Source organism: Culex quinquefasciatus, chromosome 2 (assembly GCF_015732765.1).
Source record: "Culex quinquefasciatus strain JHB chromosome 2, VPISU_Cqui_1.0_pri_paternal, whole genome shotgun sequence".
NCBI classification, from domain to species: Eukaryota; Metazoa; Arthropoda; class Insecta; order Diptera; family Culicidae; genus Culex; species Culex quinquefasciatus.
In genome coordinates, this window is record NC_051862.1 from 215,832,807 (window position 1) to 215,853,008 (window position 20,202).

Genomic DNA, 20,202 nt, shown 5'->3' on the forward strand with positions numbered 1-20,202 from the left:
TATTTACATTTTTCGGGATTGTTTTTCAAGGGAGAGACTAAGTAATGGTCAAAAGAACATGTTGCCGGTAGTTGGAAGCAATTTTATATCTTAAGCGCTTTGAAATCGTTAGCGCAAGTGAAAAGATATTGATGGCGACTTTCGTTAAGCGTTAACCTCTGATCTTGCGTGTGGATGTGTGTGCCACCAAAATGATGAGAAATGGTCTCGCAAAATAGAAATTATGATCAAAAGTGCATTCAATTTGATCTTTTGGCCAGTAAATGGCATAAATTTGCGTGCTTACTCGAGGCGGTGCTGTTGCTGGTAAGTTTATAGCCTGAAAAGTATTTTTGGAGCTTTAATCGAGCATCAAACTCTCCATATGACGAAGATAGGTATTTGATTAGAAAGGGTGTATTTCCCCTACGAGCGCAACCTGCAGTAATGTCAACCATCGCGACGCTCATTTTTGGTTCGCGGCACATTTTTTATTTGTAGTGCTTTTCAGTTACGGAATTTGACAAAGTTGAGTATGAAGGACTTGTAGAACACACCAAATCGTACAACTTTGCTGAACATAGTGTTAATTTTTGATGAATACAAAAAAAGTTACAAACAAAAATGCGTTAGGCAAACAAAAGCATCGCGAACCATTGGTCCTGAGGTCTGAAATCTTCTTGTAACTTTTTGCGTAAGAATTTTACAGCTATACAATGTTCTGAAGAAATGTTGCTGTTGATGAGTTCTACAAATGCTTAGAACACCATTTTGTCAAATTCCGTAACTGGAAAGCACCACAAACGAAAAATGAGCGCCGCGATGGTTGACTTCACTGGCAACCTGTCAAAGCCTGCTGCGCTACAGGCTGATGTACACGCTTACGACAAACCACTCAATATTGTACGATTTTTTCGCGCAACAGAAGAGATGCGCACTTCGGTTTGGTGGTGCGCGGATAATATTTTTGTTTTTTTTTTTTAATATGGAGAATAAACATTTAAAGGCTGAGCAGCTATTCGCCTCCTTCAACTTGTCAGTTGACTGTATTGAGCAATGGAGACGCATGGTGCTTTAAATTAGACAAAAAAGGTTTTTTGGATTTGGATATGATTTATCACTCCATCGTAAATAAAATAACATTCCCCAATTGTTTTTTTTTTATTACATTTTCAATTTCTTTTTATTTCTGTCAATCCACATCGCTTTACATTTTTTTTTGTTCTCTTCATTGTTCACGAACGGTGTGAGTGTGTGTGTTTTTGTGTGGGCGTTGTGGGGAGTCGTGGTTGTGTTGAGTAAATGTGTGTCCAATCGTCAATTATTTTTGTATGCTCTAGGGAGGTGTGTTTGCTTTTTAAAACCAAACGACACAACCGCGCCTTAAAAATCACCGCCTGCTAAGCCGTTGTTCCATTGGGTTGGTTGTTGGTATTAGACATCGATTTCCACTGGAAAAAAATTGCTGTCTATTTGTTTTTCTAATTGTTTATTTACTTTTTTTTTGTTTTCATTTCGGATTAATAAATTTTGGAGTCATTTTTATTTCTTTGTCACACACTTCCATTTTGCAGTGGGAATGGGAGGGCACCTAATTTTATTACAACTTTTTTTTTGTTTCATTTGTTGCTCACACTATTGTTCCTCGATAAAAGCTAAAGCTATCTTTTTTGTTGTTTTATTTTTTCACTATTTTATCCTACTGCTGCATCCTCGGATACAGTTGTTGGGGGAGGGGGGAAAGGGCGGGACTTTTTGCCAATTTATTTGTTTTTTTTTTCAGTGTGGTTTTGCATGACAGATTCGATTAAGATGTGTGCTGTATTTATTTTTCGTCAATTTAAATTTTGCACTCGTTCTAAACGTTTTACAATAATTTGAATAGTTGAACAGTGAAAACACTACGAAACATCGCATTTCTATAGACTGATATTGTAGAAGAAGTTATATGTGTTTGTGAGTGTGCTTGTGTGTGTTTTTTATGAATAGAATATTTTTTCTAAATTGATTTTCTTAGTTTTTCGATGATATGATGACTTAATGAGAGAATGAGTACTAAATATGGGGTAGCTAAGCTAAACTATAGAGACTTTTCGTCGGGAAGATATCGTGAAAGTCTTTCAGTGCGTGATCACAAAGCGAAAAGTAAAAATCAAAAAAACAAAACATCGTTAAATTAGCACTGATGGGTGATTTCAAATTGGCATTCTTTTGTTTTTCCTTACTTTTGATTTGCTATTTTATTACAACATTCTCACTAATTAACGTGGTTCCCTTTCGACACTGTGCTTTGTTTTTTTTTTTTCGTTTTTTGTGTTATTTCTCCAAGTTTGACTTCGGTTCAGCTCGTTCACTCGTTTGCTGACTGACTTTCCAATTTATTTATCTAAGTAATGACCTTTTTCGAACAAGAGAAACTTTGCAGCTTTGCGTTCTCGAAAAAAGATTCCTCGTCTGTGACCGCCACATGAGCAAAGCGCGCAGCAGGCCTTGGCTTGCTTCGATGGCAGCACCTTTTTTTTTGGGCAAATCCTGGCAGTGTCTTGGAGGTGGCGAACGAACCAAACGTGGCCAACTGAGTTTAGAAATAAGTTTAAACCGAGTCGTTGAAGGAGACACAAATTTACACACTAAAGAGATTTGAAGACGAACTTAACCATAAAATAGTTAACAAAATAAACAAACGAGCTTCGTGTTGTGTGTGTTTTCTGTTTAACTTACTTACAGCATAATTTGTATCGCTTAACCTTTTCTGCACTTCTCTTCATCATTTTCTTTTGTATCTATACTAAAGTATTCTTTGGAGAAAAATCAAATCTTTCTCTGGCTCTGTCTTTCATTTCTGCTGTTTATAATAATATATTTTTTTCTGTTTGTTGTTATTTGTGTTTCCAGCCTAATTCTCGTAATTTTAGTGAGCTTCTCCTACACCTCTGACTCACACATTCGAAAGTTGAGCGCGCACAAATTATAAACCTAAACCTAAACATCGAATCAGTGATAGCTAAATACACAGCTGTTGTAGTCTTGCTAAACTAACCCTAAAAAAACATCAACCTAAAACACTAAATAATGTGAGTGGGTGGGTGTGATTTGTTGTTGTTTCTCTGTGCCAAAAAGATGATTTTCCGGATTCGTTATATTTTTGATGTTGATGTTGTGTGTGTGTATGTGTTGTGTGATTTCCTTACATCTGTTTTTTTGTTTGTATTTAGATTAAATTAACACTGCGTTTACGTTACTTTTAAATGTGACCTTACTTTGCAAGATTTTTACTGTTTACTTTAAAATTAAATTTAAACTGAAATGACCAGTCCAGCTCAGAGGGTCTTTGCCCGGTCCAGCAGATCGCTGATGAATTTCTGGAAAAAAGAAAAAGAGTTTATGTCATGAATTTTGTTATTTTACTTTAAATTATTCAATTGACTTTAAACAAAAGTTCAAATTTTCTTACCGATATGTCTTGAGGAGGTCGTTTGCATGCGGATAGTAGGCTCTGTAATAGAAGTAAAAACAAAAATAAATTTAATTAAAAAGTATCAAAATTAAATGTCATAATTGCGTCCCAAAAATAAATAATTTAGTAAAAAATCCGATCTAAATGACCCACACTGCTTTTTCTAGTTTTTTTTCCACAAAAATATTGTTAATGTTGCATATATTTACACCGTTTCAAAACTTACTGTTCAGTATAGTTTAAAAACTTTTATTCTTTTTGCAAAATTCTCGTAACTGTTGCGTTATATAATAAATCTCTAGTCAATGGATAATTTTTTGGAAACCGTTTGAAAATTTATAAAAATATATCGACAAACAAAAACAAAAAGTCTATAGTTTGCCCACCAAATTTATTTTTATTCCAGTGAATTGAAGATTTCAAAGAAAAAAGGTTTTGCCGAAAACTAACAAAAATTGCTTTTGAATTTTGTTGATGAAAAATACACATTTAGAGCAATAAAAATACATTCAACAAATTCTGAAATATGAATGTAATTTTTGAGGTTTACACTCCTCAAAAATTAAGGGGACAAACAAAAAAAATGATTGCTGGAATTTAAAATTTCATGGAAAAAAAAATAAAATTGATTTCAAACTATTTAAAATACATTTTTAACGTTTATTTTTGTATGGTTTTTTGTCAAAGAGGCGCTTTTTGCATTTTTTTTGATCACACAAAATTTAATTTCATTTTTTTGCCCTCTCCTCGACCTTGGCCAGAGCCGAGCTAAAAAAATAATAAATTTTGTACCAGCCAAACCTGGGCTCGAAAAAGGATCGGCCACTGACTGAGATGCCTGACCTTTGACAGAACTTGGAAGTCAGCTATCATCATCGATCCGATCGTTTAATGCTCACTGAAAGCGCCGGTCACGATCGTCACGATTTGGATGCGACCGTCAGTTGACACACACGATGTTGGTACGAAAGAATGCCGAGCGGGCGCCACGATGACACATGCTCTTTCTCTTTCCCTCTTTGCCTTTCTCTATCTTGCTTGGTACGGTAAAGTGTAGTGACAGCAATCATTTGAATGCAGTCTTGAGGAAGGTGATCGGAATGTTGGTAAAATGTCAAAAGAAGGAGCTCTGCGCTAATTAGAGAGGTAGTGATGACTGTGTGAGTGACTTGTGAGCGAAAATAAAAGACGAGTTCAGAAAACTGTCATTAAAAAAAAACAACATAAAGCTAACATAGCTAACATACTGTAAAAAACGTTACTTAATCCACCTAGGTGAATGGGGGCTTCCTCTTCTCGGTTCATACACAAATTTATGAATTGAGAATGTACATGTATAATATACATTGAATATATATAGACGATTGATTGAGGTCTAAAATTACACTAAATTACTAATATTATTGTTCACAATGATAAAGCTCGGTCCTAACCAGGTCCCAGTACCGAAAAGGACCTAATAAAAATAATTTTATGAAAAAAAATAAAAAATGATAAAGCTTAATTTTCTGGGTACCATGACACTTTATACGACCGCAAAGGATTTAAAATGGATTTTTAAAACAATTTAAAGTAATAACTTTGCGATCCTTTTTGATAGAAAGCATATTACTTTATAATGTATATAGTCTATAGGCTTACTAAATCGAATGCTATTCTATCCCAGTAAAAGTAAAATACGCCTACGGTCTGTCGACGAAAATCCATGTAAACAATGCACGCGAGCTGTCTAATGCTGTCACGGCGTAAAAACTAATGCAGTGCTCGAACGAGTCATAATTTCCGTAAACTCTCTCCCTCTCTCGCATTCCGCTCTCACATTCCGTAGCTAAAGCGAAAATTTAAGAAAGGGTAAAAGGTGTATCGCTAACGGAGTCGATCGATGGCTCAAGGATAGGTATCTAAGAACACATAATATATAGTCATTTCCCGAGATGACTTGACTTGACTTGGCTTGGCTAAGACGTTTTTGAGGCTATTCTGGACCTGATTTGAGGTCGGGTGGAATCTTTGCATGCTGGACGCGATTTACAAAGGGAATTTTATTTCCTAAGATGACATTCGAAGCACGATGAAAAATGCTTTCGAATAAAGTATAATAGTTGTGGGTTTTTTAGCCGGATGGGCGAACCAGCATGTGATAATGCATTGGTATCGTCAAAAATAGCAGTATCGTCAAAAATTAGCAGCAGTGGATTGGGTTTTGAAAGAGCTTCCCAAAAATGTGCAACATGCCGACATTTTGGTTAATTTTGGCCTCGTTTTAGTCGATTTGAAGGCGGCTGAATGCAAACAGTTTTCTTAAAGTGGCTGTAATTTTGGCAAATTTCAATGGATTTTTGTCCCGTTTCAGCCAGGGATGGAGGACATTCCAGACTACCTAGTTATGCAAAAGTGAAGCAATTTTGAAAAATTTTCATCGTTTTTTTGTTTTTCGGTTTTAGGTTTGCAAATCGTTTTTCGTACGGGGAAGATTTTCAATAGCGACTTATCGGAAGCTAAGAGGGATCGAATGCAACCGGAAGTGTCCAAATCCGTTCAGCCATTTCCGAGAAATCGAGGTGCAATTTTTTGGCCAATTTTCAAGTGATTTTATATGGCATTCCTCGGAGAGGAATCCAAAAAGATTAATTTTGAAAGGTTGAAAAATGTTATCTTTTCCGATGTAATTTTATCTCAGTTTGAATGGAATGTTTGAAAGAAATAACACGTATGTTTAAAATTACACATTTTGTTTCTAGCACAAAATATGTCAACATTCCCTGGTGTCACATTACCACAATACTGTGTTTAAAACATTGGAATTGCATTTTCTATCCACTGAACTCTCGATTGCCTAGAGTTGTTATTTTGTTATGACATTTATTAAAATAAATACTGAACAAATAATGTACATAATTTGATTTGTTTGAAATATATTGAACTTATGCAGAAACTTATATAAAAACTAGCAAAAAGCTACAGCAGATAAGTTATCATAAAAAATATTTAGAAATGATTTGTTTTTGGTTTGTCCAAAAGTGGAAATTCTCATATGTTTGGCAAGTGGAGGATTCGGTACTAACTCCATCCAATTCTCCGATTTAGACTAATTAAACAATGTATTTTGAAAACTGTTGAGACAAATTTGCTTGCACACTTCGCAGTAAGGTATTTATTACTTGATTATTAAAACGCTTTTTACAAGCTGTAATTTAACGACAAAGTGTTGATATGCCAATAATAGGTGCCCGATAAAATTACATGCTGTTCCCCTGCTGTTCAATTTATTTCAGGTTCTGTTACGTACCAACCCAATAAATTCTCCATTCATTTCGCCCATTTTCGATGATCGCACTCCAGCAATGGGTCATAAAGTCCGGTTCCACGCCGTCCAAGACACCACTACTGAGTCATCATTGTCTTTATTTATAAATTGAACCCGATCGGGAGAGAGCTCTCTGTCCGAATAGGTAATGTCGATGAACTGTTCAAGTCGCTGCGCGCGACCATTTCTATAAGTTTCCGATCACGATCGTAGGAGGCGGGCGGTTCTTTGTTTTGGAGCGCTCTATAAGGTTCAAAGTCATGGCCTGTTGTGGGGTTATTTGCTTTTATTTTGCAAGAGTTTGTGCACAAAATTTGAACGAAATGTGCAAACTAGAAAAATAAACAAAATCGAAATCATTGGCGTCGGCCTGATCTGATAATAAGAGATGTTTAGCACCATGCGACAAAAAAAAAGCAGACAGACTGCCCAATTTATCCACGTAACCTTCCAGAAGAGAGCGCCAGAGAGGAGGCTCAAGATTCCATTGGCCACTGGACCATAAAATTACTTTCCGCTTCTTTTCAATGACGAAACTCTCATCAGTCTACAGAGCAGCATCCAGCGCGGAAGCGCGCCATACTCTTTGTGATCCAATTAATTTTATGGCATTTGTCACGCCTGTCACGTGGCGATATATGGAGGAGGAGCCGGCCCCGCCGAGACCGTGGCCAGACGGAACGGTCAACAAACTAGTGGTGGCGTAAATGGTTAGCAAGTTCCACTCACTCGCACGGGCCAAAAGTCGAATTTGGTGCTGGATGACATTGGACGACACGGGTGTAAAGTCAGTGGTTTTCAACAATGTCATAGGAAAATTTCACAGTTCTGAAAATTAAATTAGAGCCGTTTGTTTTAATTTAATAACTTTTTTTTTATTTTTTCTAAGATGGCGGCCAAAATGGCGGTGATGAAATAATGAAGAAAAAAAAAAAGTGTAATTTAATAGGCATTAAACTAAAATGGAGTCGCGGAACTCAAATTTGAGGTTAAAAGTAAGAAGTCTTAGATAAAGTTGCTTGGATTAACATGGCCATCGATTTTCCGGAACAGAAAAAAAATCCCAAAAATATTCCTGGAAATTTAGATTTTATTAAACGCCCTAATAGTGAGGGTCTTCTTAAGACACCAATGCTCCACAAACTTCACAACTTTCCGGAATATACATTTTGCGATCTGAACCATTGTGCAATGATTCATTCATACAAATTTGTGGCTATGAAAATATTTAAAAAATCTATCAATAGATCTTCGAAACGCTAATAACTAGGATCAATGTTGATAAATTCATAGTCTGAATTGTGTGAAGGTCTTTTTGATGAATAAGAAAATCAATGAAACATATTTTTTTAACCTGCCAACGGCCATTTTTTTTTCGAAATTTATTATTTGTTTCGGAAAAGGAAGTCATTTCAAGCAACTTTTGTTGTACGAAACATTCAACTTCTTTTATTTTATGTTTTTCTTGTTATTTTTTTTTGTATTTTAATTTACATTTTTATTTTTTTGTTAAGGGTGCACAGCAACGAAGGAAGTTGTTATTTTCTTATTTCAAAATTGTCAAACTTACGGACCCAACCCAGTAATAACGGGATTGTAAAATTAATCAAACTTTGTTGTAAATTACTTTGTGGGCGGTACTTTAGGGGATGAATGAAACAACATTTCGATAGTACCCGTAGTTTTGAAGATACTAAAATGTATGTAACCAAAATCTTGGTGCAAAAACTCTGGTTGAAGTGCACCGGTAATGTATTTTTGACTTTCTAGTTTTTTTTTTTATATTTTACAGTCTTCTCTTAATTTGTTTATGGTCACTATAGGACATTACAAAACACAGCCAAAATTGACCCCTGTAAAAATTACATTTTTAATAACACCGTCACACAAAAGTCAAACCTTAAATCAAGCAAATCAATGTAATGCGTCAATATGATTTTGTCAAAAAACTGCTGGATGTTTACATTAGAAGTGGGCAAGAAACTCTATGTTTACAAACCCACATTGGCCCATTTACATCGTTTTGCTCGAAATTTTTTTTTTAAATTTCTACTTTCCAATGCTTTTTGAAGATCAAAAATCGATTCAAAAAAGATTTTATGACGAATTTTGAAAATGGTTAACTTTTCTCGCCGATTTTTAAAAAAATCGGCCAAATTTGACCGATAAAGCTAAAATAGGTTTATCTACGATTGAAAAAAAATCAGGTTAATTTTTGTTTTAATTAGTTCAGTAATTTTTCAGGAATATTAAAAAAATCAAATAAACTTGACCTTTTTTTCTAACAAATTAACCCTCTACTGCCCTAATTTATTTATTTTTCCCGTGTTTTAGGTCATTTTAATTTGGAGCCACTTTTGTTCTACGAAAAGCTTTACTACTCTTGTTTTATGTTTTTCTTATTTCATTTTTAGTATTTTAATTTGCATTTATCTTGTTTAGTTGATGCTTGTTTTTGGTAGTATTTGGCCTATTCTACCACCTTCTATCATTACATTTTGCCTATCTAATTTTTTCAAGTGTTTACCCAGTCACTTCTTTAATTTTTTGCTCGTTTTCCACATTTTCTGCTATAAAATGGCAGTATTTGGCCTATTCTACCACCTTCTATCATTACATTTTGCCTATCTAATTTTTTCAAGTGTTTACCCAGTCACTTCTTTAATTTTTTGCTCGTTTTCCACATTTTCTGCTATAAAATGGCACCATTACCATTTAAATTGAAGAAAAATGCGTAGAGGCATAGTCTGGGACACTAAAAAATACTGCATGTTTGTTTTTACTTAAAATATAAGAAATGTTAGTAAAAAACACAGCTGAAAAAATGAAAATTTTAAAAACATTGACAAAGTCAAACCTTTAATCAAGTAAAACAATGTAAATGGGCCAATTAGTTTGTAAAAAAACAGTCTATCCTGCTCACGTCAGTGGATGTTTACATTATGAGTGAGTAGGATATACTTTATGTTCACAAAGTCACTTTGGCCAATTTACATTGTTTTGCTTGATTTATTAAAAGAATTTTTAGAGTTCTGTACAAAACGGTTGAAAAATATTTTTTTTGATTATTTTTAGATCGAGGGTGGGATTGTAGAGGGTCAAAAATTTGAAAAAAAAATCAGTGAACATAACAAAATCAAATAAACTTGCAATTCTCTAAAAAAAAAAAGTTACAATAAGTTACGGTCCGACAAGTTTTTTTTTTTTCATTTCTCTAATCTCAGTGGATTTTTTCCGCTGAATTCAAATCCACAATATAAAATAAATGTTTAAAAATCAAATGATCAGAATACCGTCTGAATACTGAATATAAAAAAAAATCCATATTTAATAAGGTCGACTTTCGAATCGGAACAATTTATAAATATTTTAAATTTATTGTCAATTTACTTTTTTTCAATTATGTTTGATGGTTTTAAAGATTTTTCGGTAATGATTTTTATTTCGCACGTAATTTTTCAAATCGGATTTGATTTACTTTGAAAACCACTGGATTCAAATTTGGATAGTTTTGCCATAATGGCGCCTACCCGGCTGTGCTATAAAAAGCCACGCGTGGTGCTATCTTTAGTAATTACAGTCCAATATACTTACGAATAAGTGAGATCTTCTGATGTCATCGGTGTCCATATCGAGAATTTCGTCGATGTCCACGTCTATCGCTTCCGTCTGTGGCAAGAGAGCGAGGTGGTCCCGAGGGAGGATGAAAATAAGAAAAGGCCATAAATTAAAGCTACACGCAACAACAACAGAAATAGAGACCAATTTTACGACCTATAGCATTCATACTTACGGGTGGGTCGTACAGCTTCTGCAGTTCGTCGTACAGCCACATCTCGACGGCGAGCCGCTTCCGGATGAGGCTCATCTGGTGCGAGCCGTACTTGGCCGTGAGGAATTTCTCCCGCCGCTCCTTCACCTCGCCCTTCTCGGTGAAGTTGACGCGCAGTCCGGTGCGGCCCGGCGAACGCTCGCAGTCGTTCATGGTCTCAACGCCACACTGCATCTTCGCTGCTGCTCCGTGGTTCCGTTCCGGAGGTTGGGGCTGGGTCAGTCTTCTGAAAAAAATGAGGCGAAGAAAGTTGAATTAATAATCTCGTGGGGACATTTGCAGTTAAATTTGGAGAATGATGGCGGCACGACACACAAATTTCGACGTCGTAGTCGCCCTGAGGGCGTGTCCGACACTTAAGCAATCACGTAGCTAATGTGATTATGATTAATTTAAACAGTTTATGGGTTTTGAGAATTGTCAGTGTGGTCAAGGAATGTAACAATTTAGTGGGGGAGGCGGTTGAGCTTGAACTTATTTTTAAATCGAACGAAAATGTAGACAAGAATCGAAAATGTCACAAAATCATGTTGTAAGTTCACAAAATAAAATTTTAAAACATTGCTTATTTTTGGGAGAAATGCTCAATACATGATCTAAGGTTAGTGAAATTTCACGATTTCGCGTACAGCGCGAAATCCCGTTTTTTCGCGCTTTTTCCGCGAAATCCCGTGAAATTTTATGTTTGTGTGAAACAGTAACGATTTTTCTCAGAATGATTTATCAAACTCAAATAGGAAAAAAATAATAATTTCTTGAAATACTGTAGAATTCAGCAAATTCGGAATTTTTTAGTTTTTTTAGAAACTTACTAAGTTTAGTAACACTTTCATTCGCTGTAATAAAATTTTTACTGCTGTTTTATTTGACAGGTATAGTTTCGTAAGAAATTAAAAGCTCTGTTTTATTCTAATCAAAATGAAGGATACTTTTAATTTTTTGAATCAACTGTTAAAAATATTTCAGATTTTTCTAAGTCCTGTTTAATTTGACCGATATTTGAGTATTTGGGTAGATGATTCCCGTGAAAGTTATACTACTAACTTTTTTTTGTTTTGTTTTCATTTTGAATAAAAATATCGATTTCGTTACAAACATATTAGTTTTGCCTTTGTATTTAAATTTTAAATTTAGAATAGGGAGATGAAAACCTTTAAAATTATTTTCAATGTGCTAAATGTCGCAAAATAGTAGTTTATGCAACAAGTTGCAAAAAAAGGATTTTTTCAGCACGAGTCGTACATTTATCCAACGAGGTTCACCGAGTTGGATAAATACGAAGAGTGCTGAAAAAATCAAGTTTTGCAGCGAGTTCCATACAACATTTTTTGCAATTCCAAAAAACACACACTGAGTGAAATTTTATGTAAAATTTTCATGTATTTTGTCAATAAATCGTTTAATTAAAAAAATGTTGAAAAGTGTTACTTTTCAAAACAAGTGCTGGAAAGTTCAACTTTTCAGCACCCATTTGAGTGCTGAAAAGTAAAACTTTTCAGCATTTATTTTGAAAAGTGTTGCTATTCGATTCTGTTATTTTTGGTACAGAAAAGTAGGCTATTTCGTCGTTCAAGAATGACAGGAAAAGTAAGTAGTTTCACGACGGAATTGCAAAAAATACAATTTATTTAACTCATTTTGGCAGGACAAGATTGTTAAATCTTGCTTTGGTATGAAATTGAGTAAAATGAAGCCAATAAGCGAAAACTTTATAGCTTTATTAGTCGAATATTAAAACCCCGATTTAATATCACCAGAGGTGAAATGGAGCCTTTCTTACAAAATGATGAAACTCCGACAAATATATTGGTGCAATTATTTTTTCAGAAATAAAATGATACAACCCAGTGAGAATTTAACCAAGAGCTTCGAATATTTTTAGGCTAAACCTCAAATGCGATTTTTTTAAATTTCAGAGGTACATTATGGGTCGCAAGATATTTAAATTTAATTAGGAAAAACATATTGGATTGACATTATTAGAAAAAATAAAGGGTACTCAGTCTTTAACTTTAGTCTACGATTAACTTAAAAAAATATGTATCGCTATTGCACATTGTCGATCTATTATGAGAAGCCAGAAAGAACACTTTCACGCGCAGCGTAAAACGCGCAAGCGTAAATGTGCTAGCGTTTATGCTTCGACTTGACGACTTGACGACTTGACGACTTGACGACTTGACGACTTGACGACTTGACGACTTGACGACTTGACGACTTGACGACTTGACGACTTGTCGATCTCTCGAGCGAGAACGAGCCGGGACTTCGAATTTGATGTTCAGTATATGATTCTGTATAAAACCAACAATTTAATAGGAAAAAATAGGGTAAAAATAAGACGAAAAATACTAATATGTAGGCTTAGTGATTTTTCACGCTCAAAAATTTCATATTTCACGGGGACCTCAATTTCAAAACATCAAATTTCACGGAAATTTCGCAGAACGTGAAAAATATTGAATTAACTATGAAAAATTGATGTTAAACTTTCAGAAACTTTTTTTTATGCTTTACTGTATTTTTTTTAATAAACTAAAAAATAATTTAATTTGAACGTGACACAAATAAAAACTATAAATAATTTAAAAAAATAATCCATTAGTTTAAGGACGGGCGGGCTCTACATATAACTTTCAGAGAGCTTCATCATCCCGGTACGAGAATCGAACTCACGACCTCTGGATTGGAAACCCAGCACGCCGCTAGTCGAAACCCATCCCCTATCGGTCAGTATTCCCAGTGAGCATATTTACTACACGGTGTGTTTTCTAGAACAAACTTTTCAGGAAAAAATAGTCATCGCTACTTTCAAATGTGTCTTATAGGAAATTTTCTCAGCTTTCCAATGCTTCTAAGAGCGAAATGTTTCGTCGGGAAATTTTTGGGATATCTCTATTTTAAGTTTTTTGGTTTAAAAATTCTATATTATTTATTAGAAACTTTATACTAACAGTTCAGAAAACTTATCAAATGATGTGTTTCATTTGTCATTTACTCATCAAAATGTGCAAAATAAGACAAGAAACAACTTTGTAGAAGGTTGCAAACCGCTAAACATTTTGAAATTTATGTTTTGTCTGAGTTTTTGAATATATGGGATTTATTCAGAAATTTAAATGATAAAACAGTGTTAAAATATATTTTTTACAAGAATTATTAGATTATTACATATTTTTGGTGTACAAATATAACGTGTCTGCTCTAATTTAGCTTGTTCAACCGAAAATTTGGCAGGTTTGTGATTGTGAATGGTATTATTGAATTTTAATGAATAAATTTGATATTTTCTTAAACAAACATTAACCAAGAACATACATACATATATCACTTAAAATCGAAACTGTACTACATATTACTGTTGCAAGCTTCAAAAGTCATATTTCCATGAGTTTAAAATAAATATAAAATTTTATATAATATTTACTTTTGAAAATGCACTTAAAAAGTAGCAATAAAACTCGAGTCTTCCAATTCAAAATGCTGAAAACACCGTCACAAACTTTTTTTTTGTTCGAACAATATTATTTGTCATTTCAACAAAAAATTCAAACAGAAACTTCCTTTCCAAACTATTTGAACAAAAATCAGGAAATAAAACATTTTTTTAAAACATGAGATTGAAGATGAGAGTCTTAAAAACTTCTAAAATATTGCTAATTCCTTGATTATTTAATAAAAAAAAAACTAAAATAATAATTTTATACAAATGAAAAGTATTTCTCCTAAAGCTTGCAACAGTAGTTTGCAGTTCAATTTCGAGTATTAAACATTAACATGTTTTGTATCCATGCAACTGGTTAATGTTTGATTAAGGAAAAAAACCTCATCAATCTCAAACCTGAAAAAATCGGTTGTATCAGCTAATTCCAAGCTGGATCAGAGCAGACCGGTGTTATTTGTACACAACAATTATGTAATAATCTATTTGTTCTTGTAAAAATAATATTTTAATGCTTAATGATTTTATGATTTTAATTTCAGAATAAATCCCACATATTCAAAAAATCGGTTAAAACTTCATTTTCAAAATGTTAAGCGGTTTGCAACCTTCTACAAAGTTGTTTCTTGTCTTATTTTGCACATTTTAATGAGTAAATGACTCATGAAACACATCATTTGATTAGTTTCTTCAGCTGTTATTTAAAAGTTTCCATTAAATGATTAAGGATGTTAAAACAAAAAACTTAAAATATCGATATCTCAGAAATTTTCCGATGAAACATTTCGCTCTTAGAAGCATTGGAAAGCTGAGAAAATTTCCTATAAGGCACATATAAAAGTAGCGATGACTATTTTTTCTCCTTAAGGTTGCCCAGAAAATACGCCGTGACTAGAGTGTAACAAAAATGACTTTTTGGCGGGCATTCAAGGGTTTGTTCCGGTGGGCATACTAAGCCCAAATCCAAAATATGAGCTTGATTGGACGTAACAGGAGCTGGCGCTCCGCCCTTCAATTTTAAATGGGATTTAACCCGTAAAAAAATATTTTTTCAAAAATGTCACTTTTTGAGGCATTTTGCCACCAACGTTTATCAAAAACATCACTGGCGTGTAGGCCAGATCCTTGCGCATCTTTTGGTATAACATTGACATTTGGAGCTGGAGCTCGATACAGGCCTTCAAAGTTTGGCATTTTTTCGAAAAATCGGCCCCGGCAAAATCAAATGGCGTCTAGGGCGTCGCGAGGCGCGACGCATATCTTTTTTGCCGGAACCGATTTTTCGAAAAAATGCCAAACTTTGAAGGCCTGTATCGAGCTCCAGGGTGCTCCAAATGTCAATGTTATATATACCAAAAGATGCGCAAGGATCTGGCCTACACGCCAGTGATGTTTTTGATAAACGCATTGGTGGCCAAAATGCCTCAAAAAGTGACATTTTTGAAAAAATCTTTTTTTACGGGTTAAATCCCATTTAAAATTGAAGGGCGGAGCGCCAGCTCCTGTTACGTCCAATCAAGCTCATATTTTGGATTTGGGCTTAGTATGCCCACCGGAACAAACCCTTGAATGCCCGCCAAAAAGTCATTTTTGTTACATCCTAATATTTACTCTTTTAAGGGATCTGACTTTGTCGAGCCAGACAGGAATCGAACCCATCACCTTCCGCTTATAAGGCGAAACCCGTAACCTCACGGCCACGGAAGCTCGGCTTTAAACCAAAATGTAGGGCATGGGTACTGTCATTTATTGAGCTGCTTTTTTAATGTTCGACTAATATAGCTGAACAGTTTTCACTGATTTGCTACTTTTTATCTATTATTTTATTGAATGTCATACCAAAGCCAAATTTAACCAAACCATTCTAACAATTTCAAATAGTTTGTTGCGACATTTTTCCCAGTAAAAATAGTGCTAAGGCTTTCATCTTACTTTTCAAAAACTGAATTAAAGTCACTAGACAAATAATTATTTTATCTGTAACGAAATCTTCAAAATTTTATTCAAAATCAGAACAAAAACCAAAATAAACATTTTTTTAACTTCCAAGGGAACCATCCACCCAAATAATCAAATATCGTGAGAATTAAACAGGACTCAGAAAAAAATCCGAAATGTTCTTAAAATGCGACTTTCGAGATAATAAAAACTATTTATTTAATCTTTAATGAACCAAGCTTGAGTCTTTCAATAGAAATTGGAATTAAATCTTTAAAATTTCAAATTGAATAACAGTTAAATTGTTATTACGGCGAATGAAAATATTACTAAATTCAGTTAGTTTCCTAAGAAAAAATGATAAACTGTTATTTAGAGTATCAAGAAAAAAGCAATGTATTTTCTCAATATTTTTCTTTACTCTGATTGAATTAATTTTTTCAATCTATTTTTTCTCCTTCTCCGGCTATATAATTGACCGGAGGAAAAAGGAGAGACGACTATTATCACAGAATGTTACATTTTCATGAATGTTTGTTTTTGATTGATTTCTAAAAATAAATCAATAAAGTTTTTAAAATGCAATTTAAAAAACATTTCACAATATACTTATTCAATCAATTTCAATAAGTTTTGGTTGAAAAAGACAAAATTTATTAAAAATAAATTTCAAGATTTTTTTTCTTCTTTGCCTAATTTTTGTCAACATCGTTTAAATATTCGCAGCATGCACTTCTCAGTAAATTTTGTATCAGTTTCATGTTTATGTATAATTTTTTAACAATTCTTCAAATGGGTTATATCACGCTTTTGAATTAAAAACTTATAATAAAATTAACTTAAAAAGTCGTCATGAATGAAACATTTATTATGATGTTATTTTAAAGAATTGATTTGAGAAAATCGATCAATTTCACGGGATTTCACGGAAATCTTCAAATTTCACGAATTTTACGCTGTCCGCGAAATCGTGAAAATTCACTAACCCTACTAATATGGCTATATCTCTGCTTTGAGTATGGGCTGCTGTCAAAATTGTATTGTTTCATTCAGATCAGAAATATACGAATTAAAATTATCAAATAAAAATAATCAAAATTATACCAAATGATGTTTAACATTAGGGTAGTTCAAAATATGTTAATCTTGACGCGCTCAACAGATTTGTATGAAAAATTAGAACTCAATTTCCAGTTAGAAAATTCAAGGTTGCTTTTGATTTATTTATTATTTTGATAATCCAAACAGTCTCTGTCCATATGTCCTAATGACCCAAAACAAAAAAGACACTTTACAGTTGCGGCACAGATTGTCTCATATCGACCGTGCAAGCCACCCTCTAAAGATTTCTCAGCAACAAACAGAGTCTTTTTGCTCACTTTCCTTCCAACTACTAATGACAACTTCACAACTAAACGCTGCTTTTGCTGCATCAACGGGGGAGGGCAAAAAAAAAAGTTCTTCAATATCCATTAGCAAATTTGCTCCAGTTTCACGCGCTCACACTTAGGGTGACCCAGTTTGCGTTTCTATACTCACCTGTTTCATTTTTTTTTGTCCCCCTCTTTTATTGCAGAAGAGGGTGGTATACTAGCAATAAAATCAAATGGGCAAAAAAGGACAGAAATGCTAAAAAATAAACTGCATACGTTTCACACACACACACTCACATTCAATTAGTGCAAGTCGGTTTATGTTTTTGTTTGGGGTTTTATTTGTTACGATTTACCCCTGGCTATTGAAATCGATATGCCAAAAGAGTGTGTTTCTTTTTTTTTATTCGTGCAGATTTGCTCGACACGGCTTTAATTAATTCGACTAGTGTGCATAATAGAGTAGAGCCACTTAAGGGTGGCGAGCAACACGTATGTGCCACCTTTTCATGTTAGCACGTGGCAGCTGAGCTGGGTTTCATGTTTTCGCGCGAATGTTAAACAACAAATTTCCATTGAAGCCCTGGTAATGACCCGTTTTCGGGAGGTACCAATTGATATGCGGCAACAATATGCTCTGTTAACAGTGTTTTTTGTGCCAAACTGGATTATGATGTTTGCACTTTGAAGTGCCATTGGGTGGCGTTGATAAATCAAACATTCTACACGGAGAAAAATCAGCACCCAAAATCGTGAACGAGCGTTAATGAAATTCTGAACCACGACCAAAGTGTTTTTTGTTCACTTCACTTCAGAGCAATTTTGTCAGATTCGATTTTTTTTGTATTTTTTAATCCGACTGAAACTTTTTTGGTGCCATCGATATGCCCAAAGAAGCCATTTTGCATCATTAGTTTGTCCATATAATTTTCTATACAAACTTGGTAGCTGTCCATACAAAAATGATGTATGAAAATTCAAAAATCTGTATCTTTTGAAGGAATTTTTTGATCGATTTGGTGTCTTCGGGAAAGTTGTAGGTATGGATAAGGAATACACTGAAAAAAATGATACACGGTAAAAAAAATGTGATTTTTAATTTATCTATTTGTCTTTAATGCTTGATTTTCACAAAACCCTATTTTTAAGTTTTATTATTTTTTTATATGTTTTAGGGGACATCAAATGCCAACTTTTCAGAAATTTCCGGGTTGTGCAAAAAAAAATCTTTGACCGAGTTATGATTTTTTTTAATCAATACAGATTTTTTCAAAAATCGAAATATTGGTCGCCAAAATTTTTTAACTCGATGTAAAATCAAATGTGCAATCAAAAAGTACATCAGTAAAAATTTTCAAAATTTTCAAATCAAGACTAACATTTCAAAAGGGCCAAACATTCAATATTACGCCTTTTTGAAATGTTAGTCTTGATTTGAAAATTATTGTTTTCGAAAAGATCGGAAAATTTCTCGACTGTTTTATGTTTTAACTTTGTAAATCGAACCTTTAGTTGCTGAGATATCGACATTAGAAAATGGTGGGTTGTTTGGGTGAGACTTAGAAAACATCAATTTTCCTGTTTTGAACCTTTGCATGGCAATATCTCAGCAACTTAAGGTCGTAGCAACAAAGTTCAAAAAAGCAAAGTGTAAGGAATTTTCTCTGCTTTTCAAAAATATTTTTTTCAAAAGTGGGCAAACATGTGCACTTATTTAAAAAAATGAAAAACTGCGACTAATTTGAAAAAAGATACCTAAAAATTGTTATAACTTTAAGACGGTGCACTTTATCAAAATTATACTAAAGTGCTTTTTGATTGTAAATTTGATTTTACATCGAAAAATGAAGTTTAAAAATTTTGACGACCAATATTTCGATTTTTTGTTTGAAAAAATCAGTATTGATTCAAAAATTCATAACTCGTTCAAGGATATTTTGCACAACCTGGAAATTTCTGAAAAGTTGCCAAATTTGTATGGAAAATTATATGGACATACTAATGATGCAAAATGGCTTCTTTGGGCATACCGAGGCACCAAAAAAGTTTCAGCCGGATCTTCAAATTTCATGAACACTTGTTCACGATTTTGGAAACCGACTTTTCTCCGTGTAAACATCCAGTAATCAATCAATATTCCGTCTGAAAAGCATCACTCATGTTCAAGCCGTAGAAAAACAACTTCAACCTTAAACCGTCAACGATAAGATTGACGAGAGCAGAATATTGCATTACCCGCGCGGAATGGCGGTTTGAAAAACCGCCGGAAGCGGAAATTCAACTTAGCCAAGAAGTGCAGGAAGCTCGAGGCCAAGTATTACTATAACAAAGTGTAGTACTCACCTTCCCTTTTTCCACTCAAGCTAAAGCTCACTTTTTAACTCATTCTTTACCCATTCTCCTCCTTTACAGTTGAGTTTGTCTATTTAGCTTTCGCTTAAAGCAAGCAGAGTTCTTCTTATGTCATCTCCGTTCTGGAAATAGCTCCGCGCCAGAACGAGACTTTTTGGTGAAGAAGATAAATGATGCTTATAGGCTAAACTAACATCAAACAGCGAGCGCCCCAAAAGTTAAACGTTTTTTGTTTGCGTCTTTGCCATCAAACTGTTTGAAATTGTGGCGCACAAATCTGGGTGTCATTTTAAGGGATGAGCAAAGTTTGATGAGCGCACTTGTGAGATTTTGCGTTGACGTCATGCGTTGGGGTGTGACGTCTTTTGCGGAAATCGGAAATCGAAGGCTTAAATGGATTGTTTCGAGCTTCATCTGGGTTTCGGGATGAGTGTGACCTTCATTTCTGAGATGTAAACAACACGTATTGGCATCAAGATGGCTTCAATTACTACGCATTAAGCGGTTTGTTACACAGCTTTA

General features: G+C 34.1%; 1 protein-coding gene across 2 annotated transcripts in view; it reads right to left on the reverse strand.

The window, feature by feature from the left end:
• Nucleotides 1-1,518: 1,518 nt before the first annotated feature.
• LOC6036011 (protein phosphatase 1 regulatory subunit 14B) overlaps nucleotides 1,519-20,202 on the reverse strand; it is a 146,850-nt gene continuing 128,166 nt past the window's right edge. For both annotated transcript variants that reach the window (XM_038257555.1, XM_038257556.1), the window contains exons 3-6: nucleotides 10,537-10,801; nucleotides 10,338-10,412; nucleotides 3,434-3,475; nucleotides 1,519-3,341 (exon numbers count right to left, since the gene is read on the reverse strand). In XM_038257555.1, the coding sequence (XP_038113483.1) occupies nucleotides 3,300-3,341; nucleotides 3,434-3,475; nucleotides 10,338-10,412; nucleotides 10,537-10,749 (372 nt within the window). In that variant the 5' untranslated portion in view covers nucleotides 10,750-10,801 and the 3' untranslated portion in view covers nucleotides 1,519-3,299. The remainder of the gene's footprint in view (nucleotides 3,342-3,433; nucleotides 3,476-10,337; nucleotides 10,413-10,536; nucleotides 10,802-20,202) is intronic.